At 37.4% G+C, this 21,153-nt stretch overlaps 1 protein-coding gene across 7 annotated transcripts in view; it reads right to left on the bottom strand.

The window, feature by feature from the left end:
• CBLB (Cbl proto-oncogene B) overlaps window positions 1-21,153 on the bottom strand; it is a 138,833-nt gene that overhangs the window by 8,490 nt on the left and 109,190 nt on the right. For 6 of the 7 annotated variants that reach the window (XM_065829407.2, XM_071808540.1, XM_065829409.2 and 3 more), the window contains 6 exons: window positions 20,921-21,015; window positions 12,523-12,666; window positions 8,033-8,115; window positions 7,802-7,933; window positions 6,358-6,495; window positions 3,281-3,400 (listed from right to left, as the gene is read on the bottom strand). In XM_065829407.2, coding sequence (XP_065685479.1) covers window positions 3,281-3,400; window positions 6,358-6,495; window positions 7,802-7,933; window positions 8,033-8,115; window positions 12,523-12,666; window positions 20,921-21,015 — 712 coding nt within the window. The remainder of the gene's footprint in view (window positions 1-3,280; window positions 3,401-6,357; window positions 6,496-7,801; window positions 7,934-8,032; window positions 8,116-12,522; window positions 12,667-20,920; window positions 21,016-21,153) is intronic. The other variant, XM_071808533.1, reaches the window with a different exon arrangement.

The raw sequence follows: 21,153 nt of genomic DNA, 5'->3' as shown, positions 1-21,153 counted from the left end.
ATTTCTTCTATAAAACCTTCATTTTGCTGAAGCTTCTGAACAAACTTCTTTAAGCAATCACATCATTAAGAGAGGTCATTTTTAATTCTGTCAGCAGATCTGCAGCATAAGCATTTTATTCTCACTATAGTGACATCTCTCTGTAGCAGATACTTTAAAGTCTTCAGCTCCCTCTAATGCAATTCCCATTATTATTTTTTAAGCGCTGACATCTCTCTCAATATCTTCACATCCACATGAAATGTTAGCTGAAGCTGGGTATCACATTGGATCCTGAGCTTAAAGATACTAAGCCTAAGCTGCATGTCCATCTGGACACTGAGATAGAGGTATTTAAGGAGGACTTTCCTTCCCAACCTCCCATCCTCTCTGTTGTTTCAGCCATTGCAGATGCCTACCTAAAAATTCAAACGGTTTTTCTAATTGTGGCATTCAATTAACAGTTTCTACAGCAAGAAGCTTCCTCTATCACTCACATTTCTGTAATTCAGCACTAGATTCAATGCCTAGGAACTGGGTTAGTATAAAGGCAGAGACAGACTCAAGTTAGTGTTTAAAAAGCACAGGAAAAGCTGTAAGGGGAGAGCTCTGTGGCACAGGGGGAGGAAGAGATCTGTAATGATTACAACTGTCTATTAATCTCTGCTGTGAAACAGCCCTCTTCTGTTCTTCCCTTGCTGCTTCTCCTGCATGGTCCATGGTCTTTCACCAACAGACTAAGAAGCACCAGAGAACCAGGTGAGGAAGGTCTGTTGTGCAAGATCCTCTGTAGGCCAGTGGCAAGCAGCTACATCTCATCTACCTGGGGTACAGAAACAAAGCATACCCATGGACATCTATGCTGAGGAACTGACAGAGCATGGAGAAAGTGAGAAAGGAGTCACTGCACATATTAGTCCACCAAGTTGTTATGATCTTCATATTTTGCATTACTGTGGCACATTATTTCCCCTCAGGGTTAATTGAAATCCACCCTGAAACAATATGGGACACCCTAAAATTTAATTTTTCATGCAAGTGCTTTATTAAGTCCAGATGAGCGAATGGGGAGCAGAAAAACACACTTATCTAGCCATTTTAATCAATTTCTTAGAGAAGCGCTAAATTCAGTAAAATAGAACAGACATCCATATTGGAGGCCTAATTTTCTTTTACCTTTCCCATGTACCACTGTCTGTGCTTAGGTAAAATATGCTATTAGCAATATCTCCTCCTCTTGCTTTTACTGTAATAATTTTAAGAAGTTGTAATTAAGGAGTTTGAAAAACCATGCCTTTGGGATAGTTAGATGCAGAGCAGAGAACTATTTCTTAAGTGTTCAATACTGAATATGTTGCCGAATTAGAATATAATTCTCATTACATATTAACGATTCACTTAAACATTATGACAGCAATCTTAAAAACAGTCAAATCAAAGCACAGAAGTTAAAGGATTCCCCATACTACCCTAGGAAGCCAGTGGCTAAATTATAATTAGATTTTTCAGCTAGTTCAAAGAATCACCATACAAAAGGGCTGAAACGAAGAATTTCCTATGTGAACTGATGAGTTCAGAATAAATGGAAAAACAGAAGTTCTGAATAGAACTACATCTCTACACTTTTTAAAGCATAGATGAAGGTGAATCAGTTCATCCTGAAGCTCATCAGTTCTGTTCTATGGAACTACCACCACAGTAAAAACAACTTTCCAATTAAGAGTATGACATGATCTATCACATTGTTTTCATTTAATTGCAATTTAATTGAATATCTTGCTGTACATCATGCTGATTTAGAATGATATTTATAGTAAAGGTTGACACATGGGTGTTTTAGAAGATGACTGTGGGAAACATACAGATAGAAAAGTATTTAGTAAGTGACATTAAGAAGGCTCCGAGATCTTAAGTAGGAAACACCTTGCAGTAACTTAGGAAAATTAAAAACTGTTCTAGCACATAATGCAAGAATCACAGAAAAATTCCATAGCTATAAAAAGTATTCATATCATCGTAATAACCTAGTATAAAATAATTTTGAAGTCCTAAATAAATCAAGATAACACTGTAGGAAAAATAGATATCCCTTATAGTGTCGCACAAAATGTGCATTATAAAACATTTTTTTTCCTAACAATGGGAAAAAAAAGAGAAACACTTATGTTAGTAGAGGTATCCTCCCAAAAGTGCTACTATTTACCAAAGGCATCACACTAACTCTCAAATGTGCTACTCATTAAAAACGCCAGTTTACTTAATTTCCCCTGTACTTTAAGATGGAAAAATATATTATTTCATTCCTATACCACAGCACAGATAAACTACGTTTTCCTAAGGAGGAGAGATACAATTAAAAAAACGGTATCATTTTTCCACTAGTGATTGTTGTGATTAAACACTGATGATCATTACAACAGGAAGACTACTGAAATAAGTTCCTTAATTTCTTAATGCATTACAAAACAGTTTCCATCCACAGTTCACTCTTGTCTAGAGAAACTAATAACGGTTCAAAGCATCATTAGTCTGTGTGGTCTCCCCACACAGCAAAATGATGCAAAATGGGACAATCTTCCCCCTTCTCTATATACCATGCACATCCAAAGAAAATTAAATTTGTCTACAAACTACTGAAAGTACTTTGAAATATAAGTAATACTTTATTTATAATTAATTAATTTGAGTAGCTTTCATTTAAATACTATCCATGTTGTCTGAAAACGGTAAGCAAAATTTCACGGTAGAGGAATTGCTTCTACTGGACTGATTCTGTTGCAAATGGAAGACTGAAATTTAATTGTGTTTGCTTCTCATTGTTTTATTAAAAAACATTTTAAAATTTTCTTAGAACTTCAGACAAAAGTATTAGCAAAAAAAAAAATCAGAAAATAACAGTAATACTTTACAGAGTGAAGCTACTTGGGGTTATTTTAGGACCTATGAAACAAAGATGGAAGTGAGATGCATGTGGCCCCTGCAAGAATTCTGATCTCTTTTGAGCTTTAAAGCTTTAAATCTCTCAAAAAATAAGGAACACTAGAAGTCACATTAGCATTCAGTTTGGCAGCTGGTGAAATTGATGCCATAATATCTACACCTACAGACAACAGGTAGTCACTTCTACTTCATTGCACAACTTTAATCTCTGTTATCCTTTGATGATTTTGTATTTTTGTAACACAAGACTACCATTGCCTTTTTTTCCCCAGAATGACAGAAACCTAGTTGGACTTCATGGATGAAAGTTATTTGCTTCATAACGCTGCAGTTTTCTCACAAGGACAGTTTTCTACCTTACCTGAAGAGGGAGGAAGTTGATCATAGTCTTGAGACGTCCTATTTGTTTTGACATTTTCTCCAGTTACTCTACGAGCAGGTGGTAAAGGAACATGACCAGTAATCGGATCAAAATGGGGATCTGTAATAACAGAACAAAAAAGGTCTCTTACAATAATTAGAATTATTATTTGGGGGAGATCTGATGCACAGAACCTAGGATGAAAATAGCCTCCCTTCCAGACAGATGAGCCACAAATCCAAACAGAGGTGATACCTCACAGCATGTGCATATGCACATGCACATCCAAATTCAACACTTGCACAGTAGACATGCAATTATGTTTTGAGGTAAAAACAACAAGAGCACAGCTCAAAGGTGGTCTGTCCTGCCCTGACTAAAGTACTACTGAGGTACCTGACTGAGGTAATAGAGTTCAGAGGAGCTGGTGAGGGGTCTGGAGCACAAGCAGCTGAGGGAACTGGGGCTGTTCAGCCTGGAGAAAAGGAGGTTGAGGTGAGACATTATCACTGTCTACAACTACCTGAAAGGAGGTTGTAGCATGGGGAGTGCTGGTCTCTTCTCCCAAGAAGAAGAAACAGCCTCAAGTTGCACCAGGGAAGGCTCAGACTGGATATTAGGAAAAAACGCTTCAGCTTCACGGAAAGGGTTGTCAGGCAGTGGAACAGGCTGCCCAGGGAAGTGGTGGAGTCACCAACCCGGAAGGTGTCTAAAAGACATATAGATGAGGTTCTCAGTGACACGGTTTAGTGCCAGAGTTATGTTAGGTTATGGTTGGACTCAATGATCCTGAGGGTCTCTTCCAACCAAAATGATTCTATGACTATGGCTCTTCTGTTCACATTGCTGAGGTACCTTTCTGTCACTGCTAGGATTGTGGCTGGCCAAGCAATGGAAGAGGCTGCAAAGCCTGAAGCAGCACAATTAGAAATACCCCAGCGGTTCAGTTTGGTTAGAGTTTGGTTAGAGCTTGGTAACACTTCTGTGCTTTGCAGTTCACAAAGACTGCAGGGCGGATTTCCTATTCATACAGTCCCAGCTACTAGTAAAACTTAAAGAAACTGATAAAGGCTGATGTGACTAGGCTTTTCAGTTCTCTCTGCTGATTATAGGAACAGAATTTTAAAAAGGAGAGAAATGCACAGTCCTGGTATATTGCGTTCCCTCCTTTTTTTTCTTCTTGGCTACTGAGGATGCAGCTGAGCAAGTTATAACATCATCCTGGATCTGGCTTCTGCTCTGAACACATAAGAGTGTTTGTGAGTGCAACTTTTTGCTGCTGTTGATGATGAGATTATTACTATAATCTGACAGGCTTTGATGGATAGCTGAGAAATCACCCCCAAAACTTGTAAGGAAACCAATCATCAAAAACTCATCATAAATCATCTACAGCAGTTTATTTGACAAGATGCAAAGTGAGTAATATGGTTTTAGAAACACCATATGAATAAAAAAAGACCGATCTACACAGCCATGTACGCCTAAATAGATGTATACGCTTCCGAGATTAATAAAAACTGCTGCTATAAGATTGCATTCTCTACGCAAATATGAAGAAAAACAAGCAGCCATAGATACATTTTCCAGATTTTTAATTAAAAGCTATTAAATGCTTTTTAACATTATCAATGATGTTTCTTAAATTATTCGGCAATAACAATAATTCAAAACTCTGCATGTTCTTGGGAACTGAAGACAGATCGACAGAGTTTGTGTGCATCTACGTGTGAGGGCTTCTATTCTTCCTCTCCATTGCCACTAGAACTGAATGGTGCAGCATGTCTTGCTGCATCAGATGATACAACAGAGCCACCCAGTCAGGCTGAACAAGACTGCACTGTTTTTGTTTTGAAGTGTGAAAGATAAATTAATTCTGAGCCCGGTATTTATGAAGATCAACCTTAGATTTTGTAACGTGCTAAGCCTTTTTAGCTGGATGCCATCAGCAGCTTAGATGAGAAAGTAAAACACCAAGCTGAATTTTCCTTATAAAATATACAGAGTTTTAGTGAATTACTCAATGTCAGGCCTTGACTGGTGGCAAAAAATATGCAATAAAAAGGTTCCAGTTCAACCTAAAGTAGCTCCCTTTCATCCCACAGCTAGTATGATCCACGAAGGTCAGCCAAACGCCCAACCACCTGTCAGGCTATTGTGGAGTTGCAGAGGACTACTTTTCATCTACATTCTGGCCTTCATGTGACACTATTGTCAAAATATTTCAATTTATCCTTCTCCATACAGCTTCTAAGAAAAACAGATAGAAGGAAGAAGACATCTAACCACACCCCAAGGTAGATAAATCACTGAAAATATTCATAGGACAGGTAAACTTCTAACACCAACATCCTTTAGAAGCTTCCACAGAAGAAAAAGAAGTCACTTCACTGGTATGCACTATAACCCACAAAAATCTGTTGCGATCTGTATCACCATCAGCAAATGTATTCAAATTAATTAACCTGACAGTCAAACACTTTTCAACTCAAGGACGAAATCCGCCAATTGTGAACACAGTTTTGACACCTTTTACAAGTAAAATCTGGGACTGAAAAAGAGTCACAGTGATTCACAGGGAGAGATCAAAGGTGTCTGCAACTGTGTTCACAGTTCAGTTTTGCAACAACATTTTACACCAGTTCTAACTAAGCAGGATGCTATTTTTGCTTATTTTCTAGATTTTTTCCCCAAGTTTCAACTTGAAAATAAACCCCATGAATTATGTTTTACTATAGAAAACAATGGAGTTGAAAAAAGGATACAGACTAGTGCCACAGATTACAACAGAAAACTTGACACTTCACAATTAACAACTCCTACCGGAAAAGTACCATTTTCCAAAATACCTAGCCTGGTATAGAAATATAGACCTTATTTCATTATTTTATGATAATGAAAAGTCTTTTAACAGGCTGAATTGTTTCATTTCCACCATTTAAAAAAACCCTATTTTTTAATACTTTGTATAATGACGTATAAAAAAAATAGACTTCCGAAGCTTGATGACAACTTTACCACAGAGCGGATAAGCTTCTGAAGCAAAATAAAATACATTCTTTCCTTCGTATTCTTACCAGAATGAAGGAACATTTCATGTCCTGAGGAAGGTCGGCTTCCTGAGCCAGCAGGTTTTGCATGCTCGATCATGCTGTGCCGAGCAGGTGGCGGTGGTGGTGGCAGTGAAGGGGGTGAGCTATCAAATGCATCTTCACCTGCATTTTAGGAAAGAATTATTAGATAAGCAAAAATTCATTAAGAACTGTAAAATAAAGAGCAAAGCTTAAAATGTATTCTTCTGTGGTGCTGAGGCTTGTACTCCTAGGGTTCATCTAGCAGTTCAGTGACTCCAGTAACAAAATCGCAAACCTGACTTCTACTATGCACAGTCCTCTTCTAAAACATGCTCTGAACAACCTTTCGCAGTACTCAGTTTATTTTCTGGGGTGGGGGGAGAGATTTCTTCTAGTGGCTCAACTGCAAAGACCATCATAATGAAAGCTTCACTGCACATAATTGTACAATTATAACTATGTTTCAGTAGCTAAAGCAAATATACTTATATTCAAACACCAGCGCTGACTACATTGAGTCCGCTACAGTTATAGTATTATCTTTACCTACTGTTCTAAAGCTCTGATCCCAGATATAAACTGAATTTTCTAGGGCTTGGTGAAAGAATGTAGTCCTTACACAAAGGTGGTGCACAAAGAACCAGGGTTACCAAGCACTGTGATCTTTACTGTGTGGTTCTGCCTTCAATTCTGTGTACTCCCACAGCTGAGGAACAGTTTGAGGACCAGAGAGAGTACAATGCAGGAACATGGCAAATGTTCAGAAGGTTTTAGGGAACCAGAAAATAGGATGATGACACATACACTACAGTCTAACAATCATGCAGCTGAGTTTCTCAATGAAGGTGTGGGTGGTGGCCAAGCACAGCTCCAGTATATATGCAGAGCTCACTGACTTTTGTGTAAGAGAACAGAAATCAGGGTTCGGAAAGATAGCTTTTGGTGAACGTAGGCAGCCCTTGATAGCGGGGGGAAAACAAACAAACACCCCCTCAAAAAAACCCCACCACAAACAACAAACCCAAACCCAAACCAGAACTAAACTTATTACTATAGTTTTCTTTGACTTAAATACCACCTCTTTGGCATTCTTCTTTGCATTTGATAAAAGAAATGGAATTATTTAAGCTACAATAGGAAAAACCCTCCGCTCTTGCATTACATTGTAATGATCAAGCTTCAGATTAAGGGACAAAAAATGATAATTTATTTCAGGTAAAATGGTTTTGCTTTTCTTTACAGCTCAAAGACAGATTCAGTATTCCTTTTGTCTGTCTTGCATAAGGGCTTACAGATAATTTACAAAATATTGACTTAGCGCTGTAATATTTAGCCCATAGCTTGTTCAGTACTCTTCACATAACATTTGTTGGTTTTCAACAAACATGGCATTTGGTTTATCTAGGCGATGTTAATCGTTAAATATAATCAGCAAAAAGTCTGCAACCTAAAGGGGGCACCAGAAGATCATAATCGGAGGGTGTCCTGTTGAGCAAAGAGCTGTGTTTTGGGTTGTCTCTGGTAGGAGGTCGTGCAGGTGGCAAAGGTACCGGAGCAGTAGGTGCATCATAGACATCTCCTGAATGACACAACCACAAGAAGTGAATGTTTTCTTGCTGTACCCCTAGAACAACGCAGAATAAATTTTCTTGCTAAACAGTGAAAAATAAAACCATACCTAACTCTGGATGTTTTGATTTCTTCATCTCAGAAGTAGAAGTTCCATTCATTACTCCAGCACATTGACCATTCTCACACACCCTGAAGACAGACGTGAAACAGGAATCAATCAACCAGTTATCCAAGTATTAATTTCCAATATGACCAAGTACCTGAGCTGGCAGTCCATTATATGGAAACGAAAGACGATAAGCTGCACCAATTGTAAACTTTACAGGATTTTTTTATACTGAGAGCAGATATTGGTTAACAGTCAATAAAATTCCTTTGAAGGATTATGCTGCTTTCTTGGTGGGATGCTGACATGGCTTAAACAACTTACTCAAGGCTGCAATACAAGATAAGGGAAGAAATAGCATTAAACATAGTTTAATGCTTCAGAGCTCAGGTCATTAGTTCATTCACACACATAAGTCACAGACTCAATCCTGTTTTGCCTTCCCAGTTGTTGAATTTTCCCTAGCAGAAATAAGGTAAAGGCAAATGGAGATTTTTATAATTATCCACACTGAAGTACACAGAAAAGTCATTAAAAAAAAAAAAAAAAAACCGAACAAAAACCAAAAAACAAAACCCAAACGGAACACCACAACACAGCACTATCAATAACAAATTTTAATTAAACTCTTAGCGAAACATCAAAAAACCCCAACAAAAACACAAACCAAAACACAACCAAAAAACAACAAAAAACCACAACCAAAACAACAAAAAAACAACAAAACCCAAACCCCACAAAACCAAACAAAACCCACAAAACCCCAAAAAACAACACACACCCCAACACTGAACCAGTCAATCCAGTTTTGCAGGCACTTATTCATTTTTGTAGTGAAAAGCTGTGTCTCATTGATACTTCTACCACAGTTTACTAATTTTTAAAATGGAACTATACTACAGCCTCAAAATTAAACAACAGTATCAAATTAAATATGAAAATAATCTAAACCAAACAGTACAAAGTTGCCTATAATCTTGTCAGAAAAATATCAGAGACCACTTCTGTAAAATGACTCTGTTCAAATACTGCAGGGAAAAACACAGAATAAAAGCCTTTTCATAATATTAAATATTTTTTAAATAAACGTGAAAGAGCTGGGAAATTACTCCCATCATTGGAACTGTGGACTCTGCAAATTCACAAAGAACCAGAGAGTTTCTTTGGAAAAAGGCCACCATGCTAAACAATTCCAGCTTAAAACAAAAATCCCAATCCACAACGCACCATTATTACTAAATACTAGCAAATCTGCTAGAGCTACACACAGCTTAAGTTTCAGATCTTGGGTTTTTACCAATAGTACAAACATTAATAAACCTATCAGCTTTGGCCATATGGTAAAGAGGGATGAATAAAGGTCTGGAATAATTTAAAATACATAAACAGGAAAGAGGAAGTGAAATTGTGTCTGTGGTCCCAAGAGTTATAACTAGGAGTAATGAAATCAATGCAAGAATAATTACAAGAGTTAAAACTGAAACAAAACAAAAAAAACTAACAGGAAGAGCTATTTTGTTCTGAACTAATTTCCCCAGAGAAAGAGTAGAGGAAGTGTTGCTTCTGTCTTTGAAATTAGATTGGTTCAATCTCCCAATGCAACACTTCCTTTGACTCCTCATCATATACACTAAATAAATAAGAATACTTTCTACTTAACATGGCACCGCTTCAGAAATCTTCAGGTCAGAATGCTCCCAGTTAAGTGATCAGTTTACAAATCATGGTGAAATACCTGTTTACGCCAACAGTAAACACCAGAAAAAAAGGCAGCAAATGAGTACTAACAAGGAAGCGTCTGTCCATTTCCTTTCGGAAGAAGATTTATTAGGAAAAGATAGTGTATCATTCTTGTAATAATAGCCTCACTAGTAATGCTGAAATTCTTTACTCCATTTCTTATTGCTGAAGTTGCCCCATACCAGGGGCTGTAGCAAACCAGACAATTAACTCATTTATCAGCAGATAAGACTACAAATCTTATTTGGTATTATTCTTGTAGGTTCTTTACTGAAAACTAAATAATATCCAAGAACTGAGGAAGGTACACTTAGGAAAGGGATACTGAGAAGGTGACACTGGGGGACAAAGCTGAAAGGTGCTAAAAATTTCTTTTAAAAAAGTTAACAGTTTTGCTAAACAAACCCTGAAAAGTTAAGCTATTATGGACACTCCTCTCCCCACAAGATTAAAATAACATTAATACTATATAGTATCAACCAGAAAAATGATTCTTTTTGAAAGCTTTATCTGAGCTTTCACATTTAAGCAGTGACATTAGATAAAAGATGACGCTCTAAGTATAAGGAACATCGTATATTTTCTGCACTTTTTTTTTTTAAATGCGTAGGAGAAAGGTTTGTTTCAAGTTAAAATTCTTACTAGAATATATAACAGTCAGTGGTTTTGATCACAGAGCAACCTGAATGACAAACAGGTATTTTCTCTGCAGCAAGTCCTGGATTAATGCCAAAACTCCCACCCCAAGTGCAAGACCAAGTACGCTAGCTAAAAAATCAATTAAAAACTAGAAAAAAAATTGAAAAAAAACTTGGAGATCAGCATTCCATCTGTTGTCTATATTAATTATTCTAATGGCATAGCAAAATGCTGTACCAGCCAACTGAAAGCACTCAAGTCTCTTTTTTTCTGTAAAAGAAGGATACTGGACAATGAGAAGTTTCTAGTTTCCAGCTGGTTATTTTCTCGAGAATCTTTCCAGGTGCATCTAGCTATTAGTGTTTTAGCTCAGGTCAGGAGTATGAATTGAAACAAATCTCCACAAGTCATCCCTACTCACAGGACTTCAGTTTACATTGCAGAGGGGTCTCCGAGCATGCAGACTCAATTGCTTCTGGATGACATTAACTCAGAAAATGTCCTGCAGGAATGTGCTGCAATTTGCAAAGTGTACTCCAGCCACGGGACCATGTTAGGACTAGTCTGGATCCAAAACTTCCCCAAAAATACAGTGTGGATCTGGAGTCAACCAGTCCCCTCAACAGATCGACTCCTGTTGCACCACACTGCTTGCTAACCTAGGCAGGTTTGCCAGTATTTAGTAATAATGGTGCATCGTGGGTTGGGATTTTTATTTTTAAGCTGGAATGGTTTAGTGTGGTGGCACCCTGGGCAACTCTGGTCATGCAAGCAACTCAGTCTGTCTGCATGGTAAAGAAAGACATTCCCATGCAGAAGTACAACACGCTCAGGTGAAAAATGACACAGGGAAAAAGGATTGGGACCTTAGAATATTTTTCTTCCAATCTTTTTTTTCACTGGCCAACATTGAGAGTTTTATCCATCAGTGATTTTTTTTTTTTAAGTCTCATAGGGTAGATAGGTGTTCAAGACAATAAAGCTCAGACAACTGTGTAATATTCACATCTATGCAGTGAAGTTTGGATCAGCACTGCTAATGAAGACAGAATTTTTAACCTGCATGCAAGGAGTGATCAGGCTATGACCTTTTTTCCACCAGTTCTAAATGTCTGATTAAAGAAGTCTAAAAATTGTAATTGGCTAATTTTGGGATGAGGGACATGTCAGGCTTTATTGATGGTGGGTCCTTGACATCACATTCAGACAAAGAGAGAAAAAAATGTGTCACTATTTTTTTAAAAGCAGAAGAGTCTGAACTTTGTACATCAATACTTTATTTTAGTATCATACTTTTGACCTACAAGACCAGTAGAAAATTGGACCTTATTTTTCCCAAGACTTACTCTCTTAATTCCAGACATTCAGATCTTTTTATGAGTCAAAGAGTAAGAAGTTCACCAAGAATGACACAGCCTTCAGTCGCCACGTCCCTTGGCTCCAAAATCTCCTTGCCATAATCTATTACTAATTCAGAACTGTGACAGTTTGAAGATATTATTTTAGAACACACTTAAAGTAAAAGAGATATATTCCCCCTAAATGTAAAAAAAGGTTCTCTTCCTGAGGAGCACAAGGAAAATATGCTGTGAAAGAGGCTCAGAAAGCCAAAAAGACATAATACACAAGGGACAAAAAGAGAATAAATGTACATACATCTGCCAAGTCACATATTTTTCAGTACTTCATTGCTTCTTAAAATTAATCATATAAATTGTGAAAGTTTAAGATTTTCAAAGCTGACTTTGGGAATTTCAGTCACACAACTCTCCTAAAAATTAAATTTGCAAGAGCTGTGGGGGCTGAATTTCCTGGTCAGTTCTGAAAACCTCGACCTAAGGGAAAAAAGGATGAACTGCAGAAATGGTATTCAAAAGCAAAAAACACCCAGTTCTGACACAATAGAGATATAATATAGTGAACTTCACAGGTTTATGACCGCGGTGGTGGTCAAACAAAACAGAGGCATACGTAAGCCAAGTTTGAAAAGATAAGACATTTTAGAAGGCCAGCAAGCTTAACCATCAGGATACATGTTGAATCAAGTTAAATTTTGGAAAAAACATATTTTTTGCAAATAAGTTGCTATCAAGGCTGCTAAGTGACCTTACCGAGCAAGAGGTTTTATATTATGACCATGAGGTGGTTGTGAGCTCAGTATTACAGGATGTGAAGAAGGAACTTTGTAGTCATCATCATTATCTGTATGATCCCTTGGTTTATCAGGCAAAGAATTTGCTGAAGGAACAGGGCATCTAAGGAGATGAGAAAAAGATCAATTTTACTTTAACTGTTACATAATTCATCTCAGTATAACACAGAAAACACTCTTATTTAACCTAAACATCCTTACAGATATCTGCTACACATAAGGTAAAAAAATTTATCATGTCAAACTGAAACTTGTAAGGTTACTAGTATTTCTTGTCACTGAGAATGCATAGAGAAAAGGGTAGCTGACCTTCTAAGAGTTAAACAGCTACTTTAAGCAAGCACAACATAGTAGAGAATTGCAGAATTAGAGTACTCAATAGGCACTTACAAGGCTTAACCTCTTTGCACTTACCAAAAGAACTAAACAGAAGTTAATTCAGAGCAAACAGTATTTAGCAGGGCTTAGCATGGCAGTGGACATTTGCCCTTTCAGTGCAGTCTTGTTCCAGCCATAACATTATCAAACCCCCAGAATTTGCCTGTATTTTACATTATTTTTACTCTAAACAACAATTATCCTTAATAGTTCTCCTAGACAGCAATTTTATCACTTCCTGAAAGCAGCTGAAGCCCAGAGAAGAGGCAGACTTTACAATCTCCATTTACAAGTAACAATTCCATCATGGAGAATAGTGCCAGATACGAGATTTCTTTAAAGCAAAAAACTGAATCCTACTATCTGGTTGTCTGTTACATTAGTATTACAAAATGATGGGCAAAAATTTCATTTTAGTGACCAGTCTGGGGAAAGTGATTTTGTTAAGATATTCACAAGCTCAAGATATCTTTTGGCCTTCATGAGACATAACTAGTTAGGTTACAGGTCTAGCAAACATCATCATCTAGTCTCTTATACATAGAGCAATTACACCAATACATTAAAATAAGTAAGGAACTCACAAAACATCTGAAATACAAAAGCTTACAGCACCTTTATTCTTTGCCACAAAAAAAGCCAACAGCTGGAAGACCTTGACTAAAGATGTGCAATGCGTCCACAGCCATTTTGATTTGTGGCTTGAAAATCTGGCTAACGGTCCCTGAGCTGAACTGCATGCCACATTATAAGATACATCTGCTTTCATTTAGAGAAGTTCTTCAGGACTATGAAGAAATACAAGAAGGGAGTGGATGTAGTTTATCTTTCTGTGGTCTAATTAGTATAATTTTACCATAAGGACAAGAGCTGAAATGACAAGCCAGGCCCATTGCTTTGCTTTTTCAACACAAGTAGCACCTGATTCATACAGCATACTCCTTCAAAAGGAAAAATGTATTTCTTTCACTATTTACTGTAGATGATGCCACATGACTTCAGAATGTCCAGATTCTCTGTGGACAAAAATGAATAACTAACTACTGTGAATACTAGCTTGTCGTTAAATGTATAACTAAGTAAATAAAGGGAGTCTAGCGCTCCCTAGCTACATGTAACTTCTCACTCTTTCCTTCAATCAGTAATATGCTTCTGACTTCAAAAACAAGTTCATGAAAGACAGGAATCCAACTTCTTTTGCTAAGACATACTAGCCAAAGATAGGTAGAAAGAAAATTCATGGCACTGAGGTACAAACTCTATATTGCAGTTTTCAACCACCTTCTGTAGAGGGAGCAAAATTCTACACAGCAATGCAGTGTGAAATTAATGGAATAACAGAATGGTTTGGGTTGGAAGGGACCTTGAAGATCAATCTAGTTCCACCACCTCTGCCATGGGCAGGGACACCTTCCACCAGACCAGGTTGCTCAAAGCCCCATCCAGCCTGGCCTTGAATGCTTCCAGGGATGAGGCATCCACAGCTTCTCAGGCAGCCTGTTCCACTGACTCACCACCCTCATGGTAAAGTATTTCTTCCTTCTATCTATTCTAAACCTACCCTCTTTCAGTTTAAAGCCATTACCCCTTGTTCCATCACTACTTGCCATTGAATTGCTTATTCTATTTTTTGACTTCCTAGACCAACAAGAGGTTTGTGTCACTGCTGTACATTCATTTGAAGGACAGAACATAAAAATGTACCAGGACAATGAGAACCCTGTAGCATCCCCAAGTAGACAGCTGGAAGGCCCACAAAGAATAAATTTTCTAATTTCTGTGGACATGCAACCATTCTTACATGGCAACCCAGCATGTTCTGAAGATGTTATATATATGTATTTATATATTAGCATGTGTTTTTGAAAATAATCACAAACCGAATTGCTGGCTTCTGCAGATAGCCATGTTTGAACTATTAATTAGGTCAAGAGAGGTTCTCCTTCGCCTCTACTCTGCCCTGGTGAGACTGCATCTGGAATATTGTGTCCAGTTCTGGGCCCCTCAGTTCAAGAAGGACAGGGAACTGCTGGAGAGAGTCCAGCGCAGGGCAATGAAGATGATTAAGGGAGTGGAGCATCTGCCTTATGAGGAAAGACTGAGGGAGCTGGGTCTCTTTAGCTTGGAAGAGACTGAGGGGTGACCTCATTAATGTTTACAAATATATAAAGGGTGAGTGTCACGAGGATGGAGCCAGGCTCTCCTCGGTGACAACCAACGGTAGGACAAGGAGTAATGGGTTCAAACTGGAACACAAGAGGTTCCACTCAAATTTGAGAAGAAACTTCTTCTCAGTAAGGGTGACAGAACACTGGAACAGGCTGCCCAGGGAGCTTGCGGAGTCTCCTACTCTGGAGACATTCAAAACCCTCCTGGACACGTTCCTGTGTGACCTCACCTAGGTGTTCCTGCTCCGGCAGGGGGGATTGGACTAGATGATCTTTTGAGGTCCCTTCCAATCCCTAACATTCTGTGATTCTGTAATATCTAGACCAGAAGTGTCCAATACTGAATGTCCAATACCAACCACAACCATGTCGATAGTATTGCTTGAAGCCCTCTTCAAAAGCTATTGCTGGGGAAGGAAGAAACAAACAAACCAACCAACCAACCCAAATCCTTCTCTGAAGACCCTATCTGAAACTTGTTATAGAACAGATTTTGATTCTCGGAATACTGTGAGTTAATTTTTTTAAGGAAATCTACAGAGTAAAACTGAGAGCCTGACCATCAACTGAATTAAATACTATAATAGATAATCTTATCAGCTTCCTAATAAAAACAGTTCTCAGACAGGAAAGCTCGAGGATTTATTTCCTGACAATTTATAAACTAAATAACTTTAGAATACTCAAGGAAAACAAAAAAGAAGTTTCCCCTCTTCAGCTAATTCATGTCCCTGCTTTTTTTCTTACTTATTCAGTAGACACAAGAACCTAACTTCCATGATAACAGGGTTACACCTTTATTCACAGGATACCAGTGTGTATATACATCCCAAAATCAATTTCTCAACATTATTGCGCTGCTGAGAAATTGTTGGTGGTTTGGAGCTATTATTAAAGACATACATTTCAAGTCTCCTGCTTCTGAATACTACGTAGTCTTAGACAGGTCCCTCACACTATTAAAGTCTCTCTTTTCCTGCCTTTAAAGTATGGAAAATATTTGCCAGCTTGTCCGTATTATGTGGTTAATATGTCAAAGGTGCTTTTGACTTGTAAAGCAGTAAAAGAGTTAGAAATACTATCATATAGGTAATATACTCTCCATTAGGGTCCTAAAATGGTAATATACTTATGTTATAAATTCTATTAGTATTTCAGAACTTGTATTTTTTAAAAAATCATGTTGCTTTTCCAGCTTACCCCAGCTGCAATGATATTTTAACCCGAAACCTCTTTTGCATTATTCTGCCAGACGCCTATCCCATTTGCTTCATAATTATTGGCATTTCCTCAAGATCAAATTGTTTTATTAAATCTCTGTTATTCTAAGTTTAACTATTGTTCCACACAAAACCACCTAAGATGATAAACAAATATTTTACTGTTTTTTGTAACTAAACAGATGAACATTGTCATGATTGAAGACATGAAACACTTAGGCATCTGTCTATCAAGCTGGTGAAATTTTCTATAATTATACTTCAAAAAAACTTCATTACTCTTACATCTTTAGAAGATTTGTGTACAGAAGAACACAAAATGGAACTGTACACTGTGTTACATATTCTCTCGTTACCCTTCCTACTCCTTAAGCAGAAATATTTTAAAATTGAAAGTCAGAAATACATTCTGGTAAGCAATATATTTTCTGGTTTGTTGAACAGTAGGTTAGATGTCAATCTTGCTTACCCTACTGAGCTCCAAGGGCAAAAGGCAAAACAGCAAAAGATGTGAGAATACACTTCTGTTGAACCACTTAACGTCCAACTTAGTTGTAAAAAGAACGACCAGGGAAACCAACATTTCACTTATTTAGAAGTATTTCAGGGAAAGCTCCTCCTTCCAGCATTTACTGGTAAAGTGATTTACAGAACTTAGACACCATGAACTTGCAGTCCAGGTATTTCAGTCTGGATCAGGACTGTGCTTTTGAAATGAATCCCTTTAATCTCCCCACTTACCATGCTTTGATTTGCACTGAGGAATGCACAACTTGAATACTTTTCAGATTAAACAAAAATACGTGATACACACCAAGTGCTCCCTTATTATGTTCTGATTGCTACAGACTGTTCAAATTCATGGGAGAAGACTACAGCAAGTTGAACTGCTGCCACACAACATGTACAGTATAGACATCAGGTCCTTACTATCAACTCTTCTGTCCTATGCAGAATACTACTTCCTAGTGCAGACGAAAGCTTTGATATTGTAAAGCCTCAAGCAAACTCTGTTTCACCAAAATAATCAGTAAGTTATATGGACCACACAATCAAATATAAAGCAGTTCACCTTCATTCATGGAGGGGGACACAATTTTCTATTTGTCACAAGGTGAGCCTGAAATGCAACAAGAGTTACCAGAGGACAGCTGATGCCTCCAGTCTCACCAGCCTGTCACACTATGAGCTGAGGATACCTTGCATCCTCCAGAGTCCCATCTCTCAGGTATCTGGAACCTGCAGGTCAGCAGCACTCCTTCTGACGTTGCTGGAGAAGCATCACACCACAGGCTGATTTCAAGGGAGTTGGGATTTCCAAGCCACAGTTGCCTTTACTGGAACTACGATTTTCACCTTCCAAGCTTGTTAGCAAGACAGGAGGGATACCAAGAGGAGAAATACCTTTCGTGCTGCTTTTCTCTTAACTACCCCAAAGCAACTAGAGAGTTCCTAACGTTTATAGAATAAAGGTACTTGGAATTGGATGCCTCATTAACTACTCAAAACTAGACATTCTCTCACAGAAAATACCACTGTGGCACAACTTTCAAGAGAAAGAGGCTAATTTTCTACTGATGTAGCAAAATGGGACCTACTCACAGGAATAAAACAAACACTATTTAACTTGAAAATGTCTAAGTTTTGGTGAAGAATGGTTCTGTACCTCTGACATAAAGTTTTATTTTTCAAGGATAAAAGGCCAATTTGATCAAAGCTGCTACAAATTATCTGACATAATTAGAGCAGCCCATAATGAGAATAACTGTTCGCATGCAAGGTCAGCAACATCGTGGCTGAGTAGAAAATCAACATCAGATGCTTGGTTATCAAAAGTCTAAAATGTCATTATTAAAGTATGGTTAATAATAACCAATTTAGTAAAATGAAAATAAATCAGCATTGTTTCCTGAAAAGATATAACAGTGCTTCTCTATTAATGTAATTTAGCAAAGAAAGAAAGTCATATTTGTAATCCCATAATCAGCAAAAGTTGATCAAACACGTTAAGTAGTGATATTTTAGAATTATGAAGTTTCAACTAGGTGTCATTTTGCCTCCTCATTACTTAGACTAAGAGATTTCACACACGGTCAATGTACCCTTCAGTCAAACCTTTGAAATTACAGCCTTAGGATAGTAAGTATAAAAAATAAAATGCGTTGGAACAGTAAGAAACAAGCTAGCTCCCAAGCCACAACTCCGCAGAGACTGGAGAGCAAGAAATAATGAGAAACTTGCACCAGATCGACTGCGCTAGCACAGTTGTGGAAAGCGGAGGTATTTTGGATCAAGCACAGTTCAACAGATTTATGAGGTCTTAGTGCAGTCAATCTGACAGGAGGAAAAACACACTGTAAAAATTTTCTCTCCAACATTTAAAATTAAATAATGCTAAATATTATTTAAGTTACCTTTTTGAAAGTAATTGTTGTGGTTGGTGGAAATACTAAACTTATGAAACTTGCTATTTTTGAAGATTTTTCCCTCCCCCCGCCCCAGCTTCTCCACCTACATATTGCCACACAATATTCTACATTATTGGGATATTTTCTAGCGGTAAAAACACCAAAAACACTACGCACAAAAAGAAACCAAAACCAACCAAACAAAAACCCAAACCTTAATTTGTAATAAATTTAAAATAGACATATTAATGTTTCAAGAAGCAACAAACAGTGATCGAGTTTTAATTTTAACAGCCATTCCCCATGATGTTTTAGTAGCTGTTAATTAAATAACTTGAACTTCTTACCCGTAGGTTATATATTGATACGCCTGGCATTTTAAAAATCAAAATTTAAAATGTGCTGCATATTTTTTAAAAGTTTTGAGTACAAAATGAAACCAGAACTGACAGTTCACTTTCTCCTGAAAAGTCTATGGAGTTCAGTTTTAGCAAACAAAGACTTTGTTTCGGCTGGAATACATCAGTTTTCTACTCACACAACTTCAGTTAATAAGGACTTTTCTTTTGACCAAGCTATAGCCACACATTGTTGCTTTGGACTGGTTTGACAGGGATTTTGTGGCTGTCCAGATTGCTACAATATCCTGTGGGCTTTCCAATCAACACTGTGTGGTTTATATATACATTGTACCTTGATTCTAGGCTACATTTGCAAAAATCCGAGTAAAAAAAACGGAATTTTCACGAAGCAGAATGCTTTGGTTTTTTAACACTATGAAAAATAAAGATAAGAATCTTCCTCTCTTCAGAATTCAATTTACTTTGGAATAAGAAATTATTTAGTTTGTCTATCAGAGTTATTGCTTCCTCTTTCTGACTGACAGTGTGTGGAACATCCCATGGTTTTCATTGTATCGTGGAAGGAGCAGTCAGTGCAGAGAAACCATCTACAAAGGGGACTGATTACACGAGATATCCAAACGGTATTCCTGTGATACCTTGCCTCAATCAGGTTATATCACAACATTCAATTATAGAAAGGTCTGGATAATGTTCCAAAATCTGCTTCTGAACTGAAAGTAAACATGGAGAACTTCAGCCTGGCAATTGTTCCACTGGAACACACGTTGCTGAATAAAAAAGCCAATGCTCCACTGAACCTTTATTCTAGTGCTCAGGAAGAGAAAAAACAGTATATTAACATCATGTCGAAATTTATTTGTCTTCTATGTTATTGCTAACTGAGCAACAATGGTGAAGATACAGCAAAATTACACACTAATTGGTAAATTCTTGCTATTAATATGTACTGACTGTCCAATTATTTTATTTAACAGCAAAAATCACAGGGAGTATATTGTAAAGAAGCTGTAGGAAAACATCAAATATTGTGATAGGCTCTGATTTCCTTACAAAAACGCAAAAAAATTGACTAGCTCATAGCACTTCCAAGCCTTCTATCTTAAGCATCTCTTGCTCTGCAGAAAATCCTTGGTTAATAAGAGTGATTCATCTTGGTACCGAATAAACAGTCATGTTACTGGAAGACTAAGAGTAGTCTGCAACTTGAAATGACAAAATTTCCCAAATCATATTCTGGAACTCAGGGATGTTGACTCCATTAAAGTAGATATAAAATGGTTTTGTTTGTTCATTTTTCAGCCACAACAAATAAAAGATACTGGTGTGAACCCTGGATAAAATTCGAGGTACATAAAACCTAGAAAGTATGACTAGATTAGGCACAGAACACAGACAAATCATGCTTTTTACCCTTAGCACTTTCCTTCCAATCTCTTCATCTCCTGCAATAAACAGCTCTGATCACACTTCTGTAGCAGCAGAAGCAAAACCAGAGTCTCTGCTCCCACTGCAAAATGCCTGAGAGCAAGATCTGCCACAATTTATTCTCTCTTCCTATAAAAATGTAATATGCTCAATTAACACTAGAACTGCTCTCACTTAATCTACACAATTGACGTTTCCTTTGTAAACCCACGTTAAAGTTCACAGAAAATGCATAACCAAGTTTAGTTCATTTTCTTTCCTTCTTTCTTTCTTTCTTTCTTTCCTTCTTTTTATTCTCTCTTTCTTTCTCCCATTTTTCTTTTAGCACCAGAGAATCAGTGCTACTATCTAACATTAATTAACACATTTCTTTTACAGATAAAGTTAACTTACTTTATATTAGGGCTGATGGATGCAGCTGGAAGAGGAGGTGAAAGCCGTGGAGGGACATCATATTCTTCATTTATCAGATGACCATTTGAAAAGACCTAAAAATTGCACAAGTGTTACAATGTGTCTCTCCTGCTGTTTATTATTACAGACGTTCATCAACTAGGCATTAAAAAAAAAAAAAAAAAACAAACCAACAACAACCCAGCCCTTGAGAAGACTATGGGTAAAGGCTT

Source organism: Patagioenas fasciata, chromosome 1 (genome assembly GCF_037038585.1).
Source record: "Patagioenas fasciata isolate bPatFas1 chromosome 1, bPatFas1.hap1, whole genome shotgun sequence".
Classification (NCBI taxonomy): Eukaryota; Metazoa; Chordata; class Aves; order Columbiformes; family Columbidae; genus Patagioenas; species Patagioenas fasciata.
This window is presented reverse-complemented; position numbering and strand designations above follow the sequence as displayed.